General features: G+C 53.2%; 1 protein-coding gene and 1 long non-coding RNA gene across 2 annotated transcripts; one reads left to right on the top strand and one right to left on the bottom strand.

Annotated features, from left to right (window-relative positions):
• Positions 1-4: 4 nt before the first annotated feature.
• SERHL2 (serine hydrolase like 2) lies at positions 5-18,446 on the bottom strand. Its single transcript, XM_031671803.2, is given in 13 exon segments — positions 5-440; positions 1,254-1,350; positions 2,830-2,912; positions 7,096-7,130; positions 13,772-13,851; positions 14,258-14,367; positions 15,805-15,879; positions 16,324-16,343; positions 16,703-16,744; positions 17,133-17,246; positions 17,360-17,509; positions 18,172-18,211; positions 18,214-18,446. Coding segments are annotated over 13 exon segments (1,095 nt in total). The 5' UTR covers positions 18,343-18,446; the 3' UTR covers positions 5-320.
• Positions 2,998-5,629, top strand: LOC140700520 (uncharacterized). The gene is made up of 2 exons (XR_012078931.1): positions 2,998-4,377; positions 4,486-5,629. It is a non-coding gene; the product is annotated as an uncharacterized lncRNA (long non-coding RNA).
• Positions 18,447-18,800: the final 354 nt, after the last annotated feature.

Below are 18,800 nucleotides of genomic sequence, written 5' to 3'. Positions count from 1 at the left end.
GCAGTGAGAATACAAGGGCATTTTATTTTTCATTCAGTTGGGCAGCAAGTAAAGGCCACAAAAGCTGGGTGGGACTGTCCTAGCCCCCCCACCCACTACCCGCTCACAAAACAGATAACCCCCCGAATCCAGACACCGTCTTCCCCTTGCAGTCACAGGTATTAAAGTCAGAATCCTGGCATGTCCTCCTCAACTCTGCCACAAGCTTCTTTGCCAGCCATGCTGGTCTTCAGGATCAGGAAAGCCTGTCCCCACCACGCCTGGCCTGGGCTTAGGAGCTGGGAGTCCCGTGCTAAGCAGGAGGTCTCGTAGCCCTGGGGCTACAGCTGGGCTGGGATCCTCTCCTTGCTCTGTAAGAAGGAGTTGATGACACTGGCCACGAGCTGGGGTTGGTTCATGTGGACGTAGTGATTGCCTGTGACTTCCACAAACTGGAACCGCTGGGAGAGGGAGGGGATGTGTGGTGAGGTGACAGAGGAGGGGGCCGAGGGCATGTTGGGGCTTTCCCGTGCCTACTGCCTCCCGAGATTCCAAGTGTCCCGCACCAGGAGCCTTGGCAGTGACTGACCCACAGCTCTGCAGGCCCTAGCCAGTCACTGCACCCCCTGGGTGATTCAGGGCCTGGCCAGTGAGAAAGGCCTGCTGGGAGGGAAAAGCCTAAAGCCTGGGGTTCTAGGCCATTCGGAGCTGAGGTAATAGAGCTAGACTGGGGGGGGGGGCAGTAGTCAGGGCTACTGGTTCTGATCATCATATAAGGTCCGCTTGGAAAAAGCAGAATGAGCAGCCTTTCAGACTTGCTCCTGCCCAGGAGAGAGGCTGACAAGACAGGAAGGCACGGCCCTCTGGCCAGCCAGCCACATGGGCTTCCCTTTTGGGACAATGCCAAGTTACCTGCACAAGCCGCAGGGAAGGGTCAAAGTCACATGTCCCAGCCCTCCAACTTGGAGGCCAGCACCTACTGACGGGACTGGTCATCTGTTCCCATTTGGGGCCCTAGGAAATTACAGGGCTGCTGAGTTGGGCTTGGCCTGGGGATATATGAGGACAATAAAACTGGAAGATTCTGCCAATGAAAAAATCTGTTGATTTACAAGTGACCCCAGGTCTCGGACTGACCATAGTAGGGAGTGAGGCCTGGTAGCTCCTGGGAGTCACCTGTTAGACCAGGGCAGGAAAAGGGGTGGGTGAGGTGTGGAGCCCAGAGCAGCCTGGCACCACCCCAGGCCCCAGCCACCCGAGCCCTGCGCACCCACCTCTTTCAGGACAGCTCTCAGCATCCTGATCTTGAACAGCATGGGCTCTTTGTTGGCATCATTTTCTCTCCTCACATCATGATATCCTTGGGTTGCCCTGGAAAACGGAGGAGGAAGGTTCATCTCGGACCATCTTGCATTCTTCCCCCTCCCTTGGGCTCCAGGCTTGAAGAAAACAGGCCTGGGCTCCCTCTGATTTTCCCACAGCTGGGTCCCTCTGAACCAAATTTAATTCACGTTTGAGTCGTCCATTCCCCACTGGCACTCAGGGCTCACCGCGGCCCCCACAAGCAAAGTGTTTCAGGCTTGTCTCAACAGTCCTGCCCATGGGCACAGCCACCAAATGGCAGAGCCAGGATCTGGATGGGCTCTTTTTAACAGCTTTATTGGGATCATTTCATCCATTTCAAGTGTACAATCCCATGGATTTTTGTACACTCAAGGTTGTGTAACCATCAATCATCAATTTTAGAACATTTATCACCTCAAAAAAAATCCCAAACCTGTAGTTTTCAGACACACACCACACACACAGCTCCCAGTCTTGCATAACCACTGCTCAGCTTTGCCTCTAGAGGTCCCTCTTTGGACTTAAATGTGAATAGAATCACAGACTAAGTGGACTTTTGTGAATGGCTTTTTTCAATTAGCATAGTGTTTCCACAGTTCATCCATGTGTGTATCACTGCCTCACTCCACTGTACTGCTGAAAAATAGTCCATTGTGCGGATAAGGCACGTTTTGCTAATCTGTCCCTTGATGGACATTTGGGTTGCCTCCAGCACTATGCATTCCATTTTGAAGGCTGCTGTATGAGCTGTCAGTACAAGCTGTTGTGTGGACAGGTGCTGGATTCATACCTAGGATGGAACTGCGGAGTCATACGGTCACCTGGTAATTTAATGGCTCGAGGAGCTGCCAGACTATTTTCCAAAGTGACTGCATCATTTTACAGTCCCACAGCAACGTGAGGGTTCTGGTTCTCCACATCCTTGCCACACTTCTTATCTCACTTTTAGAGTCTAGCCATCCTAGAGGGTGTGCAGTGTATCTCACTGTGGTTTGGATTTGCACCTCAAGTCCATGCCTTCTAAACCCCTGTGCTCGACACCTGAGACACAGATGTGTCCCTGGGAGTCACAGTTCCTGCCTCGAGCATGCCATGGTCCAGCGTGGCTGTGGTGGAGTTGGGGGTGGCATCGAAGCTGTGGATGTGGGATCTCGCTGTGCTGTGGGACCCAGGGGCAGTGGATGGCTTCTGGCTGGGGGGTGGGGGAGGGGAGGAAGGCAGACAGAGGAAGTGTAGGCCTGGGGATGCGAGGGGTGCAGGGGCTGGAGGATTTGGTACAGCGAAGGCCAGACTGTAGTGTCTGCCAGCCTCTGCCTTACCCGGGTGTCCCCTCCACAGACACCTGCTGAAGGTGTGGTGTAGTCCTTGCCATTCCTTGCTGCCCAAGCCCTCCCATCGCCCTGCCTTCCACACACCAGCTGCGGGGGTGCTAACCAAGAAAGACGGAAGCGTGACACTGGAGATGCCAGCACTCCTGTCTGTCTGGGGCACTAGGTTCAGACTTACTTGATGAGCAGGACGCGGGCCTGCAGCTTCCTGATGCAGTGCTCAAACAGCTCCTTGCTGACGAAATCTAAGCAATGCTCTATCTGCAGAGACAAAAGCATAGAATTTTCACCACAAGGCACCAGCACTGCTGTGGGTGTGAAGCCTCACCCTCTTTTAGGGGAAGAGGGGACTCCTTTGGCCATTTAACCCAGGAGCACGCCCCGTGCCCAGGCACATCACCTCCTCAGCAGAGGGCTCTTTAACTCCCTCAGGCCGAAGAGTCGTCCTCCCCCTGCATCTGTCCTTGCTGGGCTCGTGGCTGCCCGGCCAGAGGGCACTTCCCAGAATCCCCTCAGCCAAGGGTCGCCGTACAACTAAGCGCAGAGAAGTGACCTGGGCTACTCCTGGGCTTTGATTTTAGGCCTGAGGTGTGGCCCCTCCACACCTCCTGTCCTGTCCCACACGCTGCCTTGCAGTGCTGCCCAGCCACCCTGGGCCCTGGACTCTGCAAGCAGAGCTCACCCACCTCCACTGACCGTTTCAATGAGGAAGAAATTTGCTAAGCCACCGTGCAGAAAGAGTACACCTTGATGTCCCCACGGCCCCCACTGGCCTCCATCACAGCCCTGACCTCCCTGTCCTGGGACCACTGAAGAGGTCTGAGTCTGCTGTCCACACGGTAATAACCGTCAGTCACACGTGGCTACTGAGTGCTTGAGAAGGGGCTAGCCCGGCCTGAGACGTGCTGTGGGTATAAACTGCACACTGGATTTTGAAGACTTAGTATGAAAAAGTCACATCAAACATCTCAGTAATTTTTATGTTGATTACGTGCTGCAATGGTAACATCTGGGATACACGGAGCTAGAAAATATTACTAAGGTTGATCTCACTCGCTGCTTTTCGCTCGTTTCAGATGGACTCTGGCCTGCGCTGCTGTAGTCCAAGAAGTCCCCGAGGGCAGGCGCCCCCTACGGACGGGCTCTGTCACATCATGCGCGGTACTCCTGTCCCATTGCGATGCATGGACTGTTCCTGGGAGAGCACACCCCACAGCTATCTGGTCACAGCCCCGAACACTCACTGTCCTTGTTCTGCCCTGATCCCTCCCAGCCGCTTGCTGCTCCTCAGGCTACAATGACCTTGGGTGCTTTGTCCAGAAACAGGTTCCCTTATCATCCACCAGGCACGTCTGAGGACCCAGACATGCACGTGTGATCTCCCGGGGAGGATCCGAGAGGCCAAGTGCTTGCGCTGCCATCAGCAGCTCCCGGGAGGTGGCGCCAGGACTCAGGTGGCCCAGACTCCCGGACCGGACTGCCCTCCACCCCACCCGAGCCTTGCTTAACAGGCTTCTCCCGCCAGGACGGGGGCTCTGTGGCTTGCAGGCTCGGTCAGGCCCTCAACTTAATTATATGCTGGTCCCCAAGGCAGAGATTGAGGGATGTCACCTCCACTCATGTCTCCAGACGTGAAGATGTCACACAAGCCTGGCTTTGTGCAGTTTCCTCAAAAGCGACAACACAAGGGCATTTCTCCAAGAAAGCCTTTGAGGACGGCTGCTGGGTGCGTACTTTCTCTTTCTGGCTTCTTTTTTCTCATCCTCTCCACCCCTCCTGGGACCTTCTTTTCCTTGTCCACTTTCAGTCCTTGATCTGTATTTCTCTTTTGTAGTTCACACGTAACTGACAGCCAAGTCCACAGACCTGAGTGTCTGCTGCTCGTGGCCTCGGACAGTGAGTGCAGCCGGGCCGCCATGACCCGAAGGAGGCCTGGAGCCCCCCTGCCCCCGCAGGCTCCCCCGGGGCTTCTCTCCGAGCACACCACCTATTCTGACTTCCAGCCCCACAGATCCATCTTGCTTCTTTCTGAACTTCATATACAGAGAATCACACCAGGTGTTGTTCTCTTTTGGTTTTGGCTGCTTTCACACTGTAAATGTGTGTGTGTGTGTTTTCATGCCTGTGTTCCACTGTGTGAATGTATAACATGTGCTCCACTCTACTGCTGAGGGACATTTGGGTGATTCCGCTTCAGGGCTACTATGAGTAAAGCTGCCAGGAGCGTTCCCGTTACATCGTCTGGAGCGCACAGCACACACTGTTGCTGGGTGTTTATCTAGGAGCGGGATTACTGGGCAGGGAATTTGCATATGTTTTGCTTTAGTGGTTCCTGCCAAACAGTTTTCCAAAATGGTTGCTTCAAGGGATACTTGCTCCTGCAGTGTGGGAGAGCCTGGTTGCTCTACCTCCCCATTAAGACTTGGCATTTACTGTCAGGCCTCCCAGTTTCAGCTGTTCTGGAAAGGGCGCGGAGGTATCCCACTGGGGCTTTGATTTGCATTGTCCTAATAACTGATGACGTTGAGCACCATTCACGTGCTTACTGACCATCTGGGTGGCTTCTTTCAAGATGTGCAGGGGTGGGCATAGCTCAGTGGTAGAGGGCATGCTTAGCATGCATGAGGTCCTGGGTTCAATCCCCAGTACCTCTGTTAAAATAAATAAATAAACCTAGTTATGCTCCCCTCACTGAAAAAAATAAAATAGAGGAAGAACAATCTTTTAAAAAACCATTAATACAAAAAAAAAGTGCCTGTTCACATCTTGTCAGTTGTTAAAAATGAGGTTGTCAGTCTTTAATCTTACTGGTTTGTAGGAGTTCCTTCTACATGCTGGGCGTGAGTCCTTTAGCAGACCTATACATTTAAATGTCTTCTCCTAGTCTGTGGCTTGCCCTTTCCCTCTCTTAAAATTGTCTTTTGATGAATAGAAACTCTAAATTTTAATAAAGCCCTATTTATCATTATTTTCATTAATTCATGATATGTGTGTGCTGTTCTACTTAAAATGTATTTGTCTACCTCAAGGTCATAAGGCCATTTCCTCTATTTTCTTCTAGAACATTCACTGTAGTACCTTTCATATTTTATCCATGATCCATCTTGAGTTAATTTTTTGTGCATAGTGTGAGGCAGGGATCTAGGGTCAAACCTCTCCCTCTGGATAACCCACTGCCCAGTCCCCACGGAATTGGGGTGGTGTCTTTACTGTAAGCCAGGTGATCCTTATTCATAATTTTTATAATAACTGAATTCGCAAAGTATTCTACAAATTCCATGCCATCCCAATATAATTTTTAGCAGAAGTTTATCATTCTAAACTTCACTTGGAAGTGAAATACACAAGAAGAGCCAAGAAAATGCTTAAAAGAACATGGAGAGTGGACTTGTTCTACTATCAAATCACATCAGTTCCTACCTCCAGGGCCACGGTGAGGATTCCAGGAGCACACATACATGAGGCACTTGGGAGAAGAGTAGGGGCCCCTGCTGTGAGCCCCAGACGCTTCTGACCCGCTCTGACACCTCTCCCAGGGGCTCCAACACCTCTCCCAGGGGCAGAGCAAACCCTGGTGCAGCCCCACTCCTGCCAGCGCCATTTGGGACACATCTTAACTTCAGGATCCTCTCCCTTGCCCCAGCCCTTGCCATTAGGAGACTGATGATTCGAAAGAGACAGGATGCCACTTCACACCCACTAGGATGGCTACAATTTAAAAAACAGAAAATAACAAGTGTTGGTGAGGACGTGGAGAAATTGGAACCCTCACACTTTGCTGGTGGGATTGTTAAGCGGTGCAGCCACTATGGAAAGCAGGTTGATGGTTTCTTAAAAGGTTAAACATTGGCCTCACACGTGACACAGAAGTCCCACTCTTATGTGTACATCCAAAAGAACTGCCGGCAGGGACTCAGATGGATATCAGTACACCATCGTTCACAGCAGCGTTACTCCTAACAGCCAAGAAGGTGGAAACAACCCAGGTGACCATCCGTGGATGAATGGTACATCCACAGTATTCAGCCATAAAAGGAATGAAATTCTGACACACGCTCTCAAGTGGATGAGCCTTGAAAACATTATCTAAGTGAAAGAAGCCAGACACAAAAAGCCACATACTGTATGATTCCACTTATATGAGGTCCCTAGAGGAGTCAGTGGACAGAGACGGAAAACAGAATGGTGGTTGCCAGGGGCTGGGGGAGGGTGCCTTGGTGTCTAGTGAGTATGGAGGTTTTATTTTGGGGATGATAAAAAATTTGGGGGTGGTGGGTGATGGTTGCACAACATCGTGAATGTATTCAACGCCACTAAGAGGCACACTTATGAATGGTTTTACAGTGATAAGTATTATGCTATATTTATGTTACTACAGTAAAAGAAGAAAAAGAAAGAGGCTGACAGGCAAACTGTGAAGGGGCAGGAAGACGGCGGTACTCACCTTGGTGATCCTCCGGTCTCTGTTCAGCACCAGACCTGGAAGGAAGCACAGAGACGGGGCCTCAGCTCGGCTTCCCCGGGGACCCCAGGCCCTTTCAGCCGGGGCTCATTTCTTCAGCCTGGACCTGCGGGGACCACCCCCAACGTCCTCTTGGGGTTCAGCCAGGGCCACCCCAGAGGGGAGTACAGGATGATGGTGGTGGGAACAGGACCCACCTGGCATTGCAGTCTCGTCTCTGAGAACCTTACAATGTTCATTCAGATCTTTACGCACCAGGAGGTACCCAACAGCTAAGAATCGCATCATCACTTGTTGAAGAGAAATTGAGCCAAAAAAGAAAGGTGGGAGGGGTGGAGGCCTGGGTGGTCCCATCTCCACCTGACAGTTCCAACGGGGGCAACCTGGCCTCACCCAGGCGGATGGACAGCCAGCAATTCCTGCCTGGACAGTGTCCCTCAGGAAGTGGCCACAGGGTGTCGGAGGCACAGACCCTCAGACCCGGCCCAACGCCAGCAGCGTGGAGAGTAGGGGGTCAACCCCACAAACGTGCTGCCCGAGAGAAGTAAGGCGGCCCCCTCCTTCCTACACGTCTTTGCTCAAACACCCCCGTCCCAGCCAGGCCTCTTTGATGACCCCTTTAAACCCACAAACATCTCGTCCGAGCCCCTCCGCCCCCTCTGATTACTTTTCTCCATGACTCCCGCACTTTCTAACAAGCTCTAGTGTCTACCTTCTGCTGCTTCTTTCTTCCGAGAAGCCTTACGCTTCCCTGAGGACAAGGAGTTTGGTCCGTTATTCACAGCTGAGTCCCCAGGCCCGAGAACAAGAATGGAGCCTGCAACACGGCAGGTGCTCAGAAAGCACTTGGTGAGCGAGTGAGTAGATGTTTTCCTCGGGTGTCAGAGAGGGGGTGGCATTGGGGGTGGCCAGGGCTCAGAGGAACAGGTGCTGTTCTCTTGTCTGGCTGGGTGATGGGCACATTACTGCTACTGTGATTACTATTATTAATAATATTATTATTAGTTAAATGTACACATATGCACCAACAGGATTTTGGAAGGGAACTAAACTACTTGGTTCTAGAGTTCATATGGAAAAATAAATCAGAAAAAACAACGTAGCAAGAAAACTGAAAAAGAGCAAGGAAAGGAGACTGCCCTATAGACATTAAGCCCACCGTGGGGCCTCAGTAATCTACCCCATGCAGTGCTGGCAAGTGACAGACAGCCAGAGTCACAGAAAGACAGAAACAAGGCCCAGAGATGAGCCAGGACAGACGGGTAGCCAGGGTGGGATGCGGCTGCCCCTTATGCCGGTGAGGGTGCAGACAGGCAGACTTTTATAAAGTGGAATTACAACTGAGGAGCCATCTGGAAAATGACAAAGGTAGATCCAAACCTCACCCTGTCCTCTAGATCAATTCCCAATGTGTCCAATGTTTAAATGCCAACCGCCCCGAACAGTATCAGAATCAAACACGAGCTTTTAACTATGACTCAACCTGCAAAAGCCATAAAAAAGACCTAATTCAATTACACTAAAAGCAATTCTGCATTGCAAGGGGAAATAAATAAAAAACAACAGCAAAAAAAAAAAAAACTCTAAGCAAAACCAAATGACAACCTGGGAAAAAGTATTTGTAATTCAATCTCTCCAACAAATGAAAATTTCCTAAAAACTGAGAAAAGACCAGTAACCCATTAGACAGATGGACAAGAGGACAGGAATGTACAGTTCTCAGGAAAGAACCAACCAACTAAACAAACAAACAAAAAAACGAGAAATGCAAATTATCGTAAAAAGAAAATACAAATTAAAACCACATTGAGATATAACTTCTCACCCATAAAGTGGACAGAATTCCAACCTAGTGACAGCCGGGCACATAGGCCTTTCACCCAACAAACACAGGCTAGAGTGCTAAGGGACAGCCATGGAGGGCACCTGGCAATGCCTTTGAAACCTAGGACCTCTTGCCAGGGGAGAAATGATATCTCAATGTAGTTTTAATCTGAGTGTGTGTCCACGAACTATATAGGTTGTTAACACTTCCACAAAGCCAAGAACATGACTATGCAGTGTGGCCTTGCTTGTTACTGGAAACATTTAGCGTCCTCTGCAGGGAACTGGTTAAATTGGTGATGACAGTCATACAGGGAACGTTCTGCATCCGTGAAGAAGATGTGACCTAATCTCCAAGATCTATGGTGAGTACAGGTAGCAAGGAGGCTGCAGAACCAGCTCTGCAGCGAGGCCGGTTGTAAGAGGGAGGTAAAGGCATACATTTGCAAGTGTTTGTATTTATCTAAGAAAATACAGGAACGACGTGAACAAACTTAAACAGGAGGGTATGGAATTTTTAAACCATGTGAACTAGCACCTGTTCAAAAAAAGTAATAGTAAATTAAAAAACAAAAATAAATGATAACCAGGTTGGCATCTCTGCCCAGCACTTTGGAAGACCATCAATCCCACGGGGGAGAGGGTTTAAGGTGAGAGGTCCATCAGGGGAGGGACGTTAGGTCTCCCTGCCGGAAAACTGATGTTTGAATACAAAGTGGCTTTCCGAGAAAGAAACAATTATGGAAACATTAAGAGAGCTATTTTCCATAAATAAGTTTCCCCCTTTAATTAGAGATTATGGAACTTTTAGATGATAAATTTAGATGATTAATTGTTGACAGAGGTTCTTAGCCAGGCATTTATGACTCAGATGCTTAGAAGGACCATGCAACTGGAAGACTCTCTGGTTGCCGCACTACTAGATCCTCTCAGCCTCACGAAGCCAAGGCCGAGGCCTCTGGGCTGCCTCTGGCTCCTGCCATGACCTCCCTGCATAGATGACTGGATCCGCTGTGTGTGCAGGACTGGGGGTGACCCCTGGGTCCCCTGCCCCAGGCTCACTGCCCTCCTTCTTCCCAGCCTGGGCTTCAGCCGCTCAGAAGACGTGAAAAGACTTTAAAAGAGGTTATCTGGTGGGGGGGTGACCCCCAAGGTATTGGGGTTCCCCCATCATGCTGTTTTCTCTGCCCTGAGGCTTGCTCCTCCCCTCAGCCAAGTCCTCCAGCTCTTCCAAGGCTCCTTCCACCTGACACATCCTGACCTCCTGCGGCGTTCCCACAGCTGGCTGCTGTGACAGCGATCTTTGTGAGGGCAGGAACTGTGTTTCTCAGCCCAGTGGGCCAGCACAGATGTCACTTAAATAAAGAGTCCAAATATCAAGTGGCCCTGGCATTTCTGGACTTGAAAGAGACTGGTGCTCAATACTTTCCTCAGTTAGATTCCAACCCCACAGTCACCAAGTGCCAAAAGCCAGGGGAACAGGGCTTTCGCACCAATTTATCTCATTGAATTCCCTTAACAACCATACAGAGGCAGATGTCAGCATCTCAGCTTTACTGGGAAGGAAGCAAGGAGGGATGAGGCTGGGGCCAGCCCGGGGAGGAGACGCCGGGCGCAGCCTGGAGGGGTGGACTCTGCACCAGTGCCTGGGGCTCCCCCGCGACCTGTGAGTGATGCCCCCTCCAAGGGTTTCAGTCCCGCCCACATGGAAAAGTTGCATGAAACGCACATTTTATAAGACAATCGTTTTGAATGCAGGACATATTATCAGAACCCTAGACTCCCTCCATTCCTGCCATAGCCAATAACTAGAGGCTATAATATTGTGACATTGAGGCTATGATATTGTGAAACATATTTTTTCATCCTGGTCCTTGGCTCCTGGCCAGAGCTTGTAAAAATGTGTCATCTTCTAAAGTGGTAAAAGTGCTCAGAGCATCTTTTAACCTAACAGTTGGTCACTAACCCAGGTTCCTGACACAGAGCTCCTAAATTCCTTGGAATTTCCTGGGTGATAGGAGCATCTTTTGTTCTAATGAGGGGACCCTTGGTGGGCTCTGGGATGGCTTCAGGATGGGGGCTGGTCACCAGAAAGATCAAGCCGTAATTAGAAGCTTAGAACTTTCAGCCCTGCCCCCGATCCTTCGGGAAGAGCAGAGGAGCTAGAGATTCAGTCAATAATCAATCATGGAACGTGACTGAGTCCCCATAAACATCCTTGAACCTGAGAGTTTGGGGAGCTTCTGTGTTGGTGAACACACGGAGCTATTGGGAAGCTGGTGCACCACCAGCCTTCCTCTGCTGGGACCTGCCAAGTTCATGGACTCAAATGCCAACAGAGGCAGGGCAGAGAGGGTACACCACCTGCTCACATGGCCACCGGCTCTCTGCCCAGCTGCTGGTGCCCATGGGGAATGCAGAATGTGTTGCCATTTGTCAAAAGAAACTGGAAATCTCCATTTTTACATAAAACCTTTCTATGCTAAATACAACCAACCTATTGAAAAATCCCCCTCATGCCAAATTTTTGTGTTTAAACTGCACAAGTCAAAACAAATCATGCTTGCAGACCCAGAACAGCCCAGCTTGTGAAGGGTCTGAGCACCCTCCATGGTAGGCTGGCTGCAAGGGCTGGACACTGACAGAGGGCTGTCCTTGGTCATTTTTCAATTTTAATGTATTTTTTTAAATGGAGGTACTGGGGATTGAACCCAGGACCTCATGCATGCTAAGCATGCACTCTACCACTGAACTGTACCCACTCATCCACCCCTATCCTTGGTCATTAACCCCAACCGTAGTTGGACTCTCCCTCCTTTATGCCAATACCTCGAGCTTGTTCCCAGGAGGCCTGGGCCAGGGCTGTGATGGGAACGCGGATACGAGGTGGGTCATACAAGAGCTGGCCTCCCTCCTCGCCCTGGCTCACTGCTCCTGTTCCTCCCACAAGCCGGATGAAGCTCATGCCTCGAAGCCTTTCTTGGAAGCTCACCTGAGTCACTGAGTTCAGAAGTCACCTTCTCCGCGAGGCCAACCCAGACCCTTCTATTTTGAAGAGCAAAGTACAAACTCGGTCCCACATCCTGACTCCTTCACCGCTGTTTCTGTCAGTGCGCTCTCACCCAACACTTTGTGAAACGCAGGGAGAGGGCCGCACATGAGCCAAGGCGTGCCTGAGGCCACCGGAAGCTGGGCGAGGCAGGGCAGCCTGTCACAGTCCCTCAGTGCTTTGGTCTTGGGCTTCTAGCCTCAAAACTGGGAGAGAATAAATGTCTGCTGTTTAAGCTGCCCTGTCTGTGGGACTTTTTAACAGAAGCCCTAGGAAAGGGATACAGATTTTGGGGGGGGGTCACTGGATGATGGAGGTGTGTCCTGCTCCAGAATGGAATGGGGGCTGTGAGGGGGTCTGGGGCCTGAGGAAAAGGGCTCAGGAGGAGCCTGGAACACTGGCTCCCTCACTGTCCCCCGGCTCGGCTGGGTCTGGGAGCCTGTTTAGTCTCCTTTTAGGTTAACCCCAGGCCTCAAAGGGCCACACTGCTGCAGAAGGGCTGGTCGGGACACAAAGACGCAGCCACCTGCCCACTGCCCCAGGACCCTTCCCACCCTCCTCCCTCTTCTCCCCACCCTCTTGACAACTGGCTCAGCATCTGTGCTCACTGTTTCACGTGACCCCAGCCTGGCCTGATCGGCTTCCCCAGCCTGGTCAGGGACGTGTCTTACTCCAGATTAGCCCACTTCTGCGCCCGGGGCCCCTCAGGCCAGCCATCTGTGCCAGCACATCCAAGACGTCAGACAACCTCCCTTCCCCCCGACAGATCTGCAGGGAGGGGCAAAGGCTCAGAGGCGATAACTAAGGTAGTCCCCCACAGCAACTCACAAAACCTCCTTAGGCATACTCCATCTGACCTCACGGTGCACTGGCAATTTCTGGGGGAAGTTAAAACACAGCAGACCTCTGACTTCTCCTGAGCAACTGGGAATTCTGGCCATGCTGGACTCGAGTCTCCCACATGATAACCACTGAGAGCGCCGTCTCCGTGCCCAGGCTCCATCACTTCCCGCGGCCTCACCACAGCAGGTGGAGTGATTCCACAACTTGCTCAGTCCCACAGGCACTTGAGTCTTTGATCTTTACCTCATTTGGCTCCTTATAAGCTGAACTCATCCAAGAAGACCAGGGAGTCTGGTGCTGGGGAGGGGCTCGCCCACGACGCCTGAGGCAGCAGAGCCTCCTCCCTGCGCAACTCCTGGGGGAGACATTGCCAGCGAGGGCACTTGTGGATGGCCGCCCCGTGGAGTTGTGCCAGCAGGTACTGAGCCACCAGGATACGGCGGGCGTCTGCTCTTGCCCACCAAGACTCCTACAGCCTCGCTTGGGAATGGGCACAGAGCAGACTTGGGTTTCCTGAATGAAACAAAGTGTAGAAAACACAGGCCTGATGCTGCCCTGAAGCCAAGGTACCATCAACTCCACTTCTCCCTTCTGAACAACCTCTTCAAAGTCACTAGCCCCGTAGGAGTCCTCAAAGCCTAGTCTCGGACTGGGCACCCACCGCACAAGATCAGCAGAGCAGTATTCAGTCCCAAGACCCCTGATCAAGGTCCCCATAGGACGTGGCTCTCTGGGATGTGCAGTTGCCGTCTGACCGGGCACCTAAGCCTGCTTCTCCTGCTCTAAATAGGATGAGTATAGGGCAGTGGGAGCATTAAATGAACTACTTTTTGCAAAGCACTTAGTATGTCTGGTCCAGAGCAAGCAGTGAAAAAGCTTAGAGATCATCACTCCTCAGTAAGAACTGCCAATAGCAATGGGCTCGGGAAGCGAGTCCCTTACCTGTGGCCACCTGCGTGGTCCCTCTCTGCAGGAGGAGAGCCCCGCACTCCTCTCCCACGTGACTGTTATTCGTCAGGAACCTGAGGGAGACAGAAGGAAGCTGGGTGCCTTGGGGCAGGAGATGAAAGGAGAGGAGGGCAGGGAAGGGGACGCCGCCCCTCAAAGGACACGGACCAGTATAGATGGGGATATTCACATCAGTGGTGTGTGTGTGTGTGTGTGTGTGTGTGTAGCAGGGCAGAGAGCATGTGGAGGGATGGGGTGAAGGGCGTGGCTCCAGAGAGGGAAGAATGAAGGAAGGTAAAGTCCCAGCTGGGGCATCTGAGGAGCCCCAGGAGGCCTGCCGCCCGGGGAGCGCAGAGAAAAACAGGCTTGGTGTGGATTTGTAAGTAGGAGACGGAAGCTTCCTCCGTGGGGATTTCCCCCCTCAGTGTCCCCAGCTCCCCCAGGCCTCCGACCCCACCCATCTCACCCGCCAGCACCCACCCCTGCAGCATCGCCTCCTGGCTGACCACTTTTGAGGGCTTCTTGGAGGCCTCCACCTGCAGCGTGTGCTCTATGTTTCTCCGCTTGTAGGTCAGCAAGTTCTCTACTTCCTGAGGATTCGTGGGTTCTGCTGGGTGGGCAGGGCGCCCGGCTGCAAAGGGGCCCAGTCCCACCCCCAGCCCCACCCTCCACCCTCAGCTGCACCCCTCTTAGCCCACGATGCATTCTGACCCAGTGAGGGATCGGGCCCTGCTAGCTAGCCCTGTGATCCGGAGCAAGTTGTCTGCCTCAGCCACACCCAGCCCAGCCCTGTCTGTGGCCGGAGACAGCTAGTGGGATCAGGATGGATGACGGAGGGGAAAGGAAATCTCCGTCAACTGCCCAGCGCTTGGCCAAGGTGCACTATTAGGGTCCATAAGTCACGGACCATCCAGGGTTGGCAATGCCATCTGTTTTAATTAACGCTATCAGTCCACATGGTGGAGAGGAGATGGCAGAGGGGGAACAGTTCCAGGGTTCCAGTGCACCCATTTCCACCCCAGCTCACTCTGGGAACGACCTGGCCCTATCCACAGCCCACTGCCTGGAGCAGCAATGTGAAGTCACGCTCCCACCCATCCTCCAGGGAACGCAGGACATGGAGGACCAAACACTCACCAGAGCCCCCAGGAGGAAGCCCCCAGGAGCACTGTGTCTATGAACTCAGTGGATGACACTGATAAAGAAGGGAGACCGTGGCCACCGCAGTCTCAGATCCCCGCAGTAACCCACGACTCTCCATTCACACAGTGTGCATTTATTGAGCACTTACTATGTGCCAGGACTGGGCACGTGGTGGTAAAGAGATAGCCATGGTTCTTGCCTGTATGCAATTTGTGGTCATTTTATGGACAAGAAAACTGAAACTGATGAAGAAGCTGTGAGAGACCGAGCCCTTGGGAACAGAATGATGGGCTGACAGAGCTGGAAGGCACTTCTTGAGTCCTCCAGTCCAACCTCCTACATTTACAGGTGAGCAAACTGAGGCCCAGAGAGGAGAGGTGACCTGCCTAGGGTCACACAGCAGATAAACAGCAGAGCCAGGACTCAGATGCAGAGACAGCACTGGTGGTTGTCATGGGTGGTGGTGGAGGGAGGGGTCAGCACTCCTCACACTAGACCACACTCAGGCCTACTGTGTGCAGTTGTGCAGTGCGTGCACAGCTCAAAGGCACTTGTCTGAGAACAAGTGCAGTGCCTATCAAACTGTGCGCCCCCAGAGCTTCCTCAGCCCACTGCTCTTACCCTCTCCCATCCCTGCCACTTCATGATCAAAGCCAGGGCACTCTGCAGATCCCAGGCCACACACAGGGTTTCCAAGGATAACAAAGGTCCCTGCACCCCTTTGCTGCCCACTCCTAGGGTACAAACAGCATAACCCTGTCCTCTGTGGGGGGTCCCCGAGCCCCCTTATCTACCCTCTGCTACCTCCTCCCGCCTCCCTGGTATCCACTACCTGGGACCTGGGTCTCCCCTAGTGACAGCATGCATGGAAACCCCCTTCTTACATTAATGTCCAGAAAAAATGGTGTGGCGTCCAGCAAGATAAGTTTATCCACCATCTCAGGGAAGACACAGGAAAACTATGATGTGGCACAAGAAGGGAAGAATGACTAGAAGAGGAAGAAGGAAATGGGGTGCAGACTTTTCCCTGGGGACACTAGTGTTTCAGGCTAGGGGGAGGGTGCTGGCCGGTAAGAATCTCCTATCCCTTTAGGGCACCTTCCTCTCCCCTCCCCCGACAGTCCACACCCAGCACCAATTTATGTGTGATGGCTGGACTCCAGGACTCTCTGTGACAGAAGGGATGGGCAATGTCGAAACACTTCGCCATCAGGAACCTCCCTGCAATAATGGTTACCATGGGATCCACAAAGCACGCTGGCACCACCCCCAAAAACGCTGGCCTGAAACTCCTGCTATGAGGAGGCACTTCTCTTTCCAGGTAAACTCACCTTCCTCGTCCTGCTCTCCCCACCCCACCGGGAGCAGTGGCCAGTGGTGTCACTGCAAAGCAATCTACTTACCATTCCACCCACAAGGCCACCTGGGGGACAAAAGAATAGTCAGTCGATATTCCCCAGCTCTCAAAACCCTACTAAAACTCCTTCCCAGGGGGCTGACCCACCCCCAAGTCCAGGGCCTGGCTCCTGTCCCCACCATTACACTTGAGGCTCCCTCCCTAGGGCCAGGTGGCCCCCGGATCAGACCTGACCATTCAAAAGGCCATGCTTTCCTTGTCACATTGGGAGAGGGCCTAAGGCGAAAGGGCCCAAAGGTCAGTGTCTAGTGGACCCCCTCGTCTCTCCTTACGGTGCAGGGGAAAGGCACCGTGTACCCACTCCTTTCCCTTCCTTGCAGCCCCACCACCTGGGACCAGTTTGGTCCTGGACAAAGTGTACTCACCAAAACTGTGGCCTATGAGGGAAAAACGGCTCCATTTCAGGGCTGAAAGCACAGGGAGCCAGGTCTTGATGGGCCCAGACTCCCTCTGCCCTCCATCCTGCAATCCCTGTGCTCTGGAAATCCCTCCCCAGCCTCTGGGATGCCCCACTCAGGACACCAGCTTAGTGGGGGCCCAGCTCCACTGCCCCGATAGAACCCACAGGAGGAAGCGAGCTCTTCTTGGCAGCTTTCTCCAGCTTTCCCAAAGTCACCTAAGAATTGCTGGCAAAACTGGGGCCAGACCCCAAGTCACTCCCAAGCCAGCATTGCCTCCTGGCCACCACACCCCACTCCAAGGATGAGGGGACATCCCAGGGCACCCTACCCCTGGCCCCTAGCATGCGCTTGCACATACATACACAAAAACATACGCACTCCATCTCTTACTCACCTGCCACCACCCTTCGGACCTCATTCACAAAGTTTTGGTGGTAATATGGGAGACCTGGGCTGTAATGGGACGAGAGCCCATGACCCCCGAAATCCATGGCAACATAATGAAAGTCTGAGACAGAGGTAAAGGGTAGAGGAAGGCGTCTAGGTCAGCCGTCTCCCCCTCCTCATTCTCCTGCAGTCCCGCTGCCTCACCCCTTGGCTTCCCTTCAGCCCCGGGCTCACCTTTCGAAAGATGAGGGATGAGTCTGTCAAAGGAGTTGGCATTGTCCAGCCAGCCGTGCAGGCAGAGAACTGGGAGGCCCTGCTGGGAGCCCCAGGCTTTGGCGGAGATATGGCCCCAAGGCATGGCTAGCTTCATCTCTGAGAACAGATCTGAAATAAAAAGTGACCATTCACCAAGTCGAAGCCGGCACTTCCTGAGCCCCTCCTCTGTGCCCCAATGTGTCCAGGGCATCAGCAGTACCCAGGGGGCTCAGATTCCCGTGCTGCCCCCAGGGGGTTATGGGGAGAGAGCCAGATGTGGGTGTGGGGATATTTGGAGAGAAAGGTAAATTGGTCCACTGGGTGAGGAAAACCTTGAGAAGGCTTTGTGGCAGAATTTTCTAGAATAGGTTGGGGGTTGGCTGGGCCTGGGCTCTACCACTTGCTGGCTGTGTGACCTTGAGCAAGTTAGTAAAACAAGTTCTCAGCCTCAGTTTCCTTTTCCGTAAAACTGCCGTAAACAGAGTAACAACAATGGCCAACATCGTCTAAGCCTTCACTGAGGGCCAGATGGGGTGGTCCGTCACCCCACACCCTCAGTAAAATGGATCACTATCGCCCTCCCTCCGCAAACCCAGACGCTGAGGCACAGGGAGGTGCAGTCCGTGCCCAAGGTCACACAGGGAGAACAGGCAAAGCGAGGATTCAGGCCTCAGGCCGTGGCCCTGACCGCCTGGCACTACTTGTCCCTGTCCTGCTCGGGTCAGGGCTGCTTCCTCCACCGCTCAGTGCTAAACTTTCCACCCTGCAGGCCCTCCCACTGGGCCTGAGACCTGCGTGCCCCCAAACTCCCGGAGCTTGCTTCTCTAACTTCCGGGGCTCCCGGAATCCTGCGAGGCCACATGCAGCATGTTCCCGGAGACCGCACCCTCCGGCCGGCCAGTGAGGCTCGGCATGCTCCCCAGGCTGCTGAAGGACTTGCTACAGCCAGGAGAGCGGCGCATCCCCCCCACATCCCCTCCGCGCTCCCAAGTAGGGAGCTGGGCGGGTGGAAGCGCACGCGAGGCCTCCCCATCCCACTAGGTCTAAGGGGCCCGGGACCAGGAATCTTCACCCATCGCTGCCTCCAGCAGTCTCCCAGCGGTTGTCACTCCGGTTAATCTCTCCAGGTCCTTACCCCATCTCTCCAGGTCCCGCCCCTCGCCCGCCGGCCCCGCCCCGGCCCCGCCCCCTGCCTCTCCGCGCGCCGCCGAAGTCTTCCTGGCAGCCGGCTGGGTCTCAGCCGCAGTGGAATCCGGTCCTCAGTTCTGGCCGGAAGGGACCTTCCGCTCTGGAGACTTGCACTAGGAAACCCCAGTACCCTCCCGGCGCAGGCTGTGAGCAGAACGTCCGGCGGCTGTGGCCAAAGGACCTCCCAAATCCCGGGCTACACAGGGGACGGTGACACGTGGGCGGCGGTACC

The sequence above is a fragment of the Vicugna pacos genome, chromosome 12 (assembly GCF_048564905.1).
Source record: "Vicugna pacos chromosome 12, VicPac4, whole genome shotgun sequence".
Classification (NCBI taxonomy): Eukaryota; Metazoa; Chordata; class Mammalia; order Artiodactyla; family Camelidae; genus Vicugna; species Vicugna pacos.
Note: the sequence above shows the minus strand (reverse complement) of the source record. Positions and strands in the feature narration are given on the sequence as shown.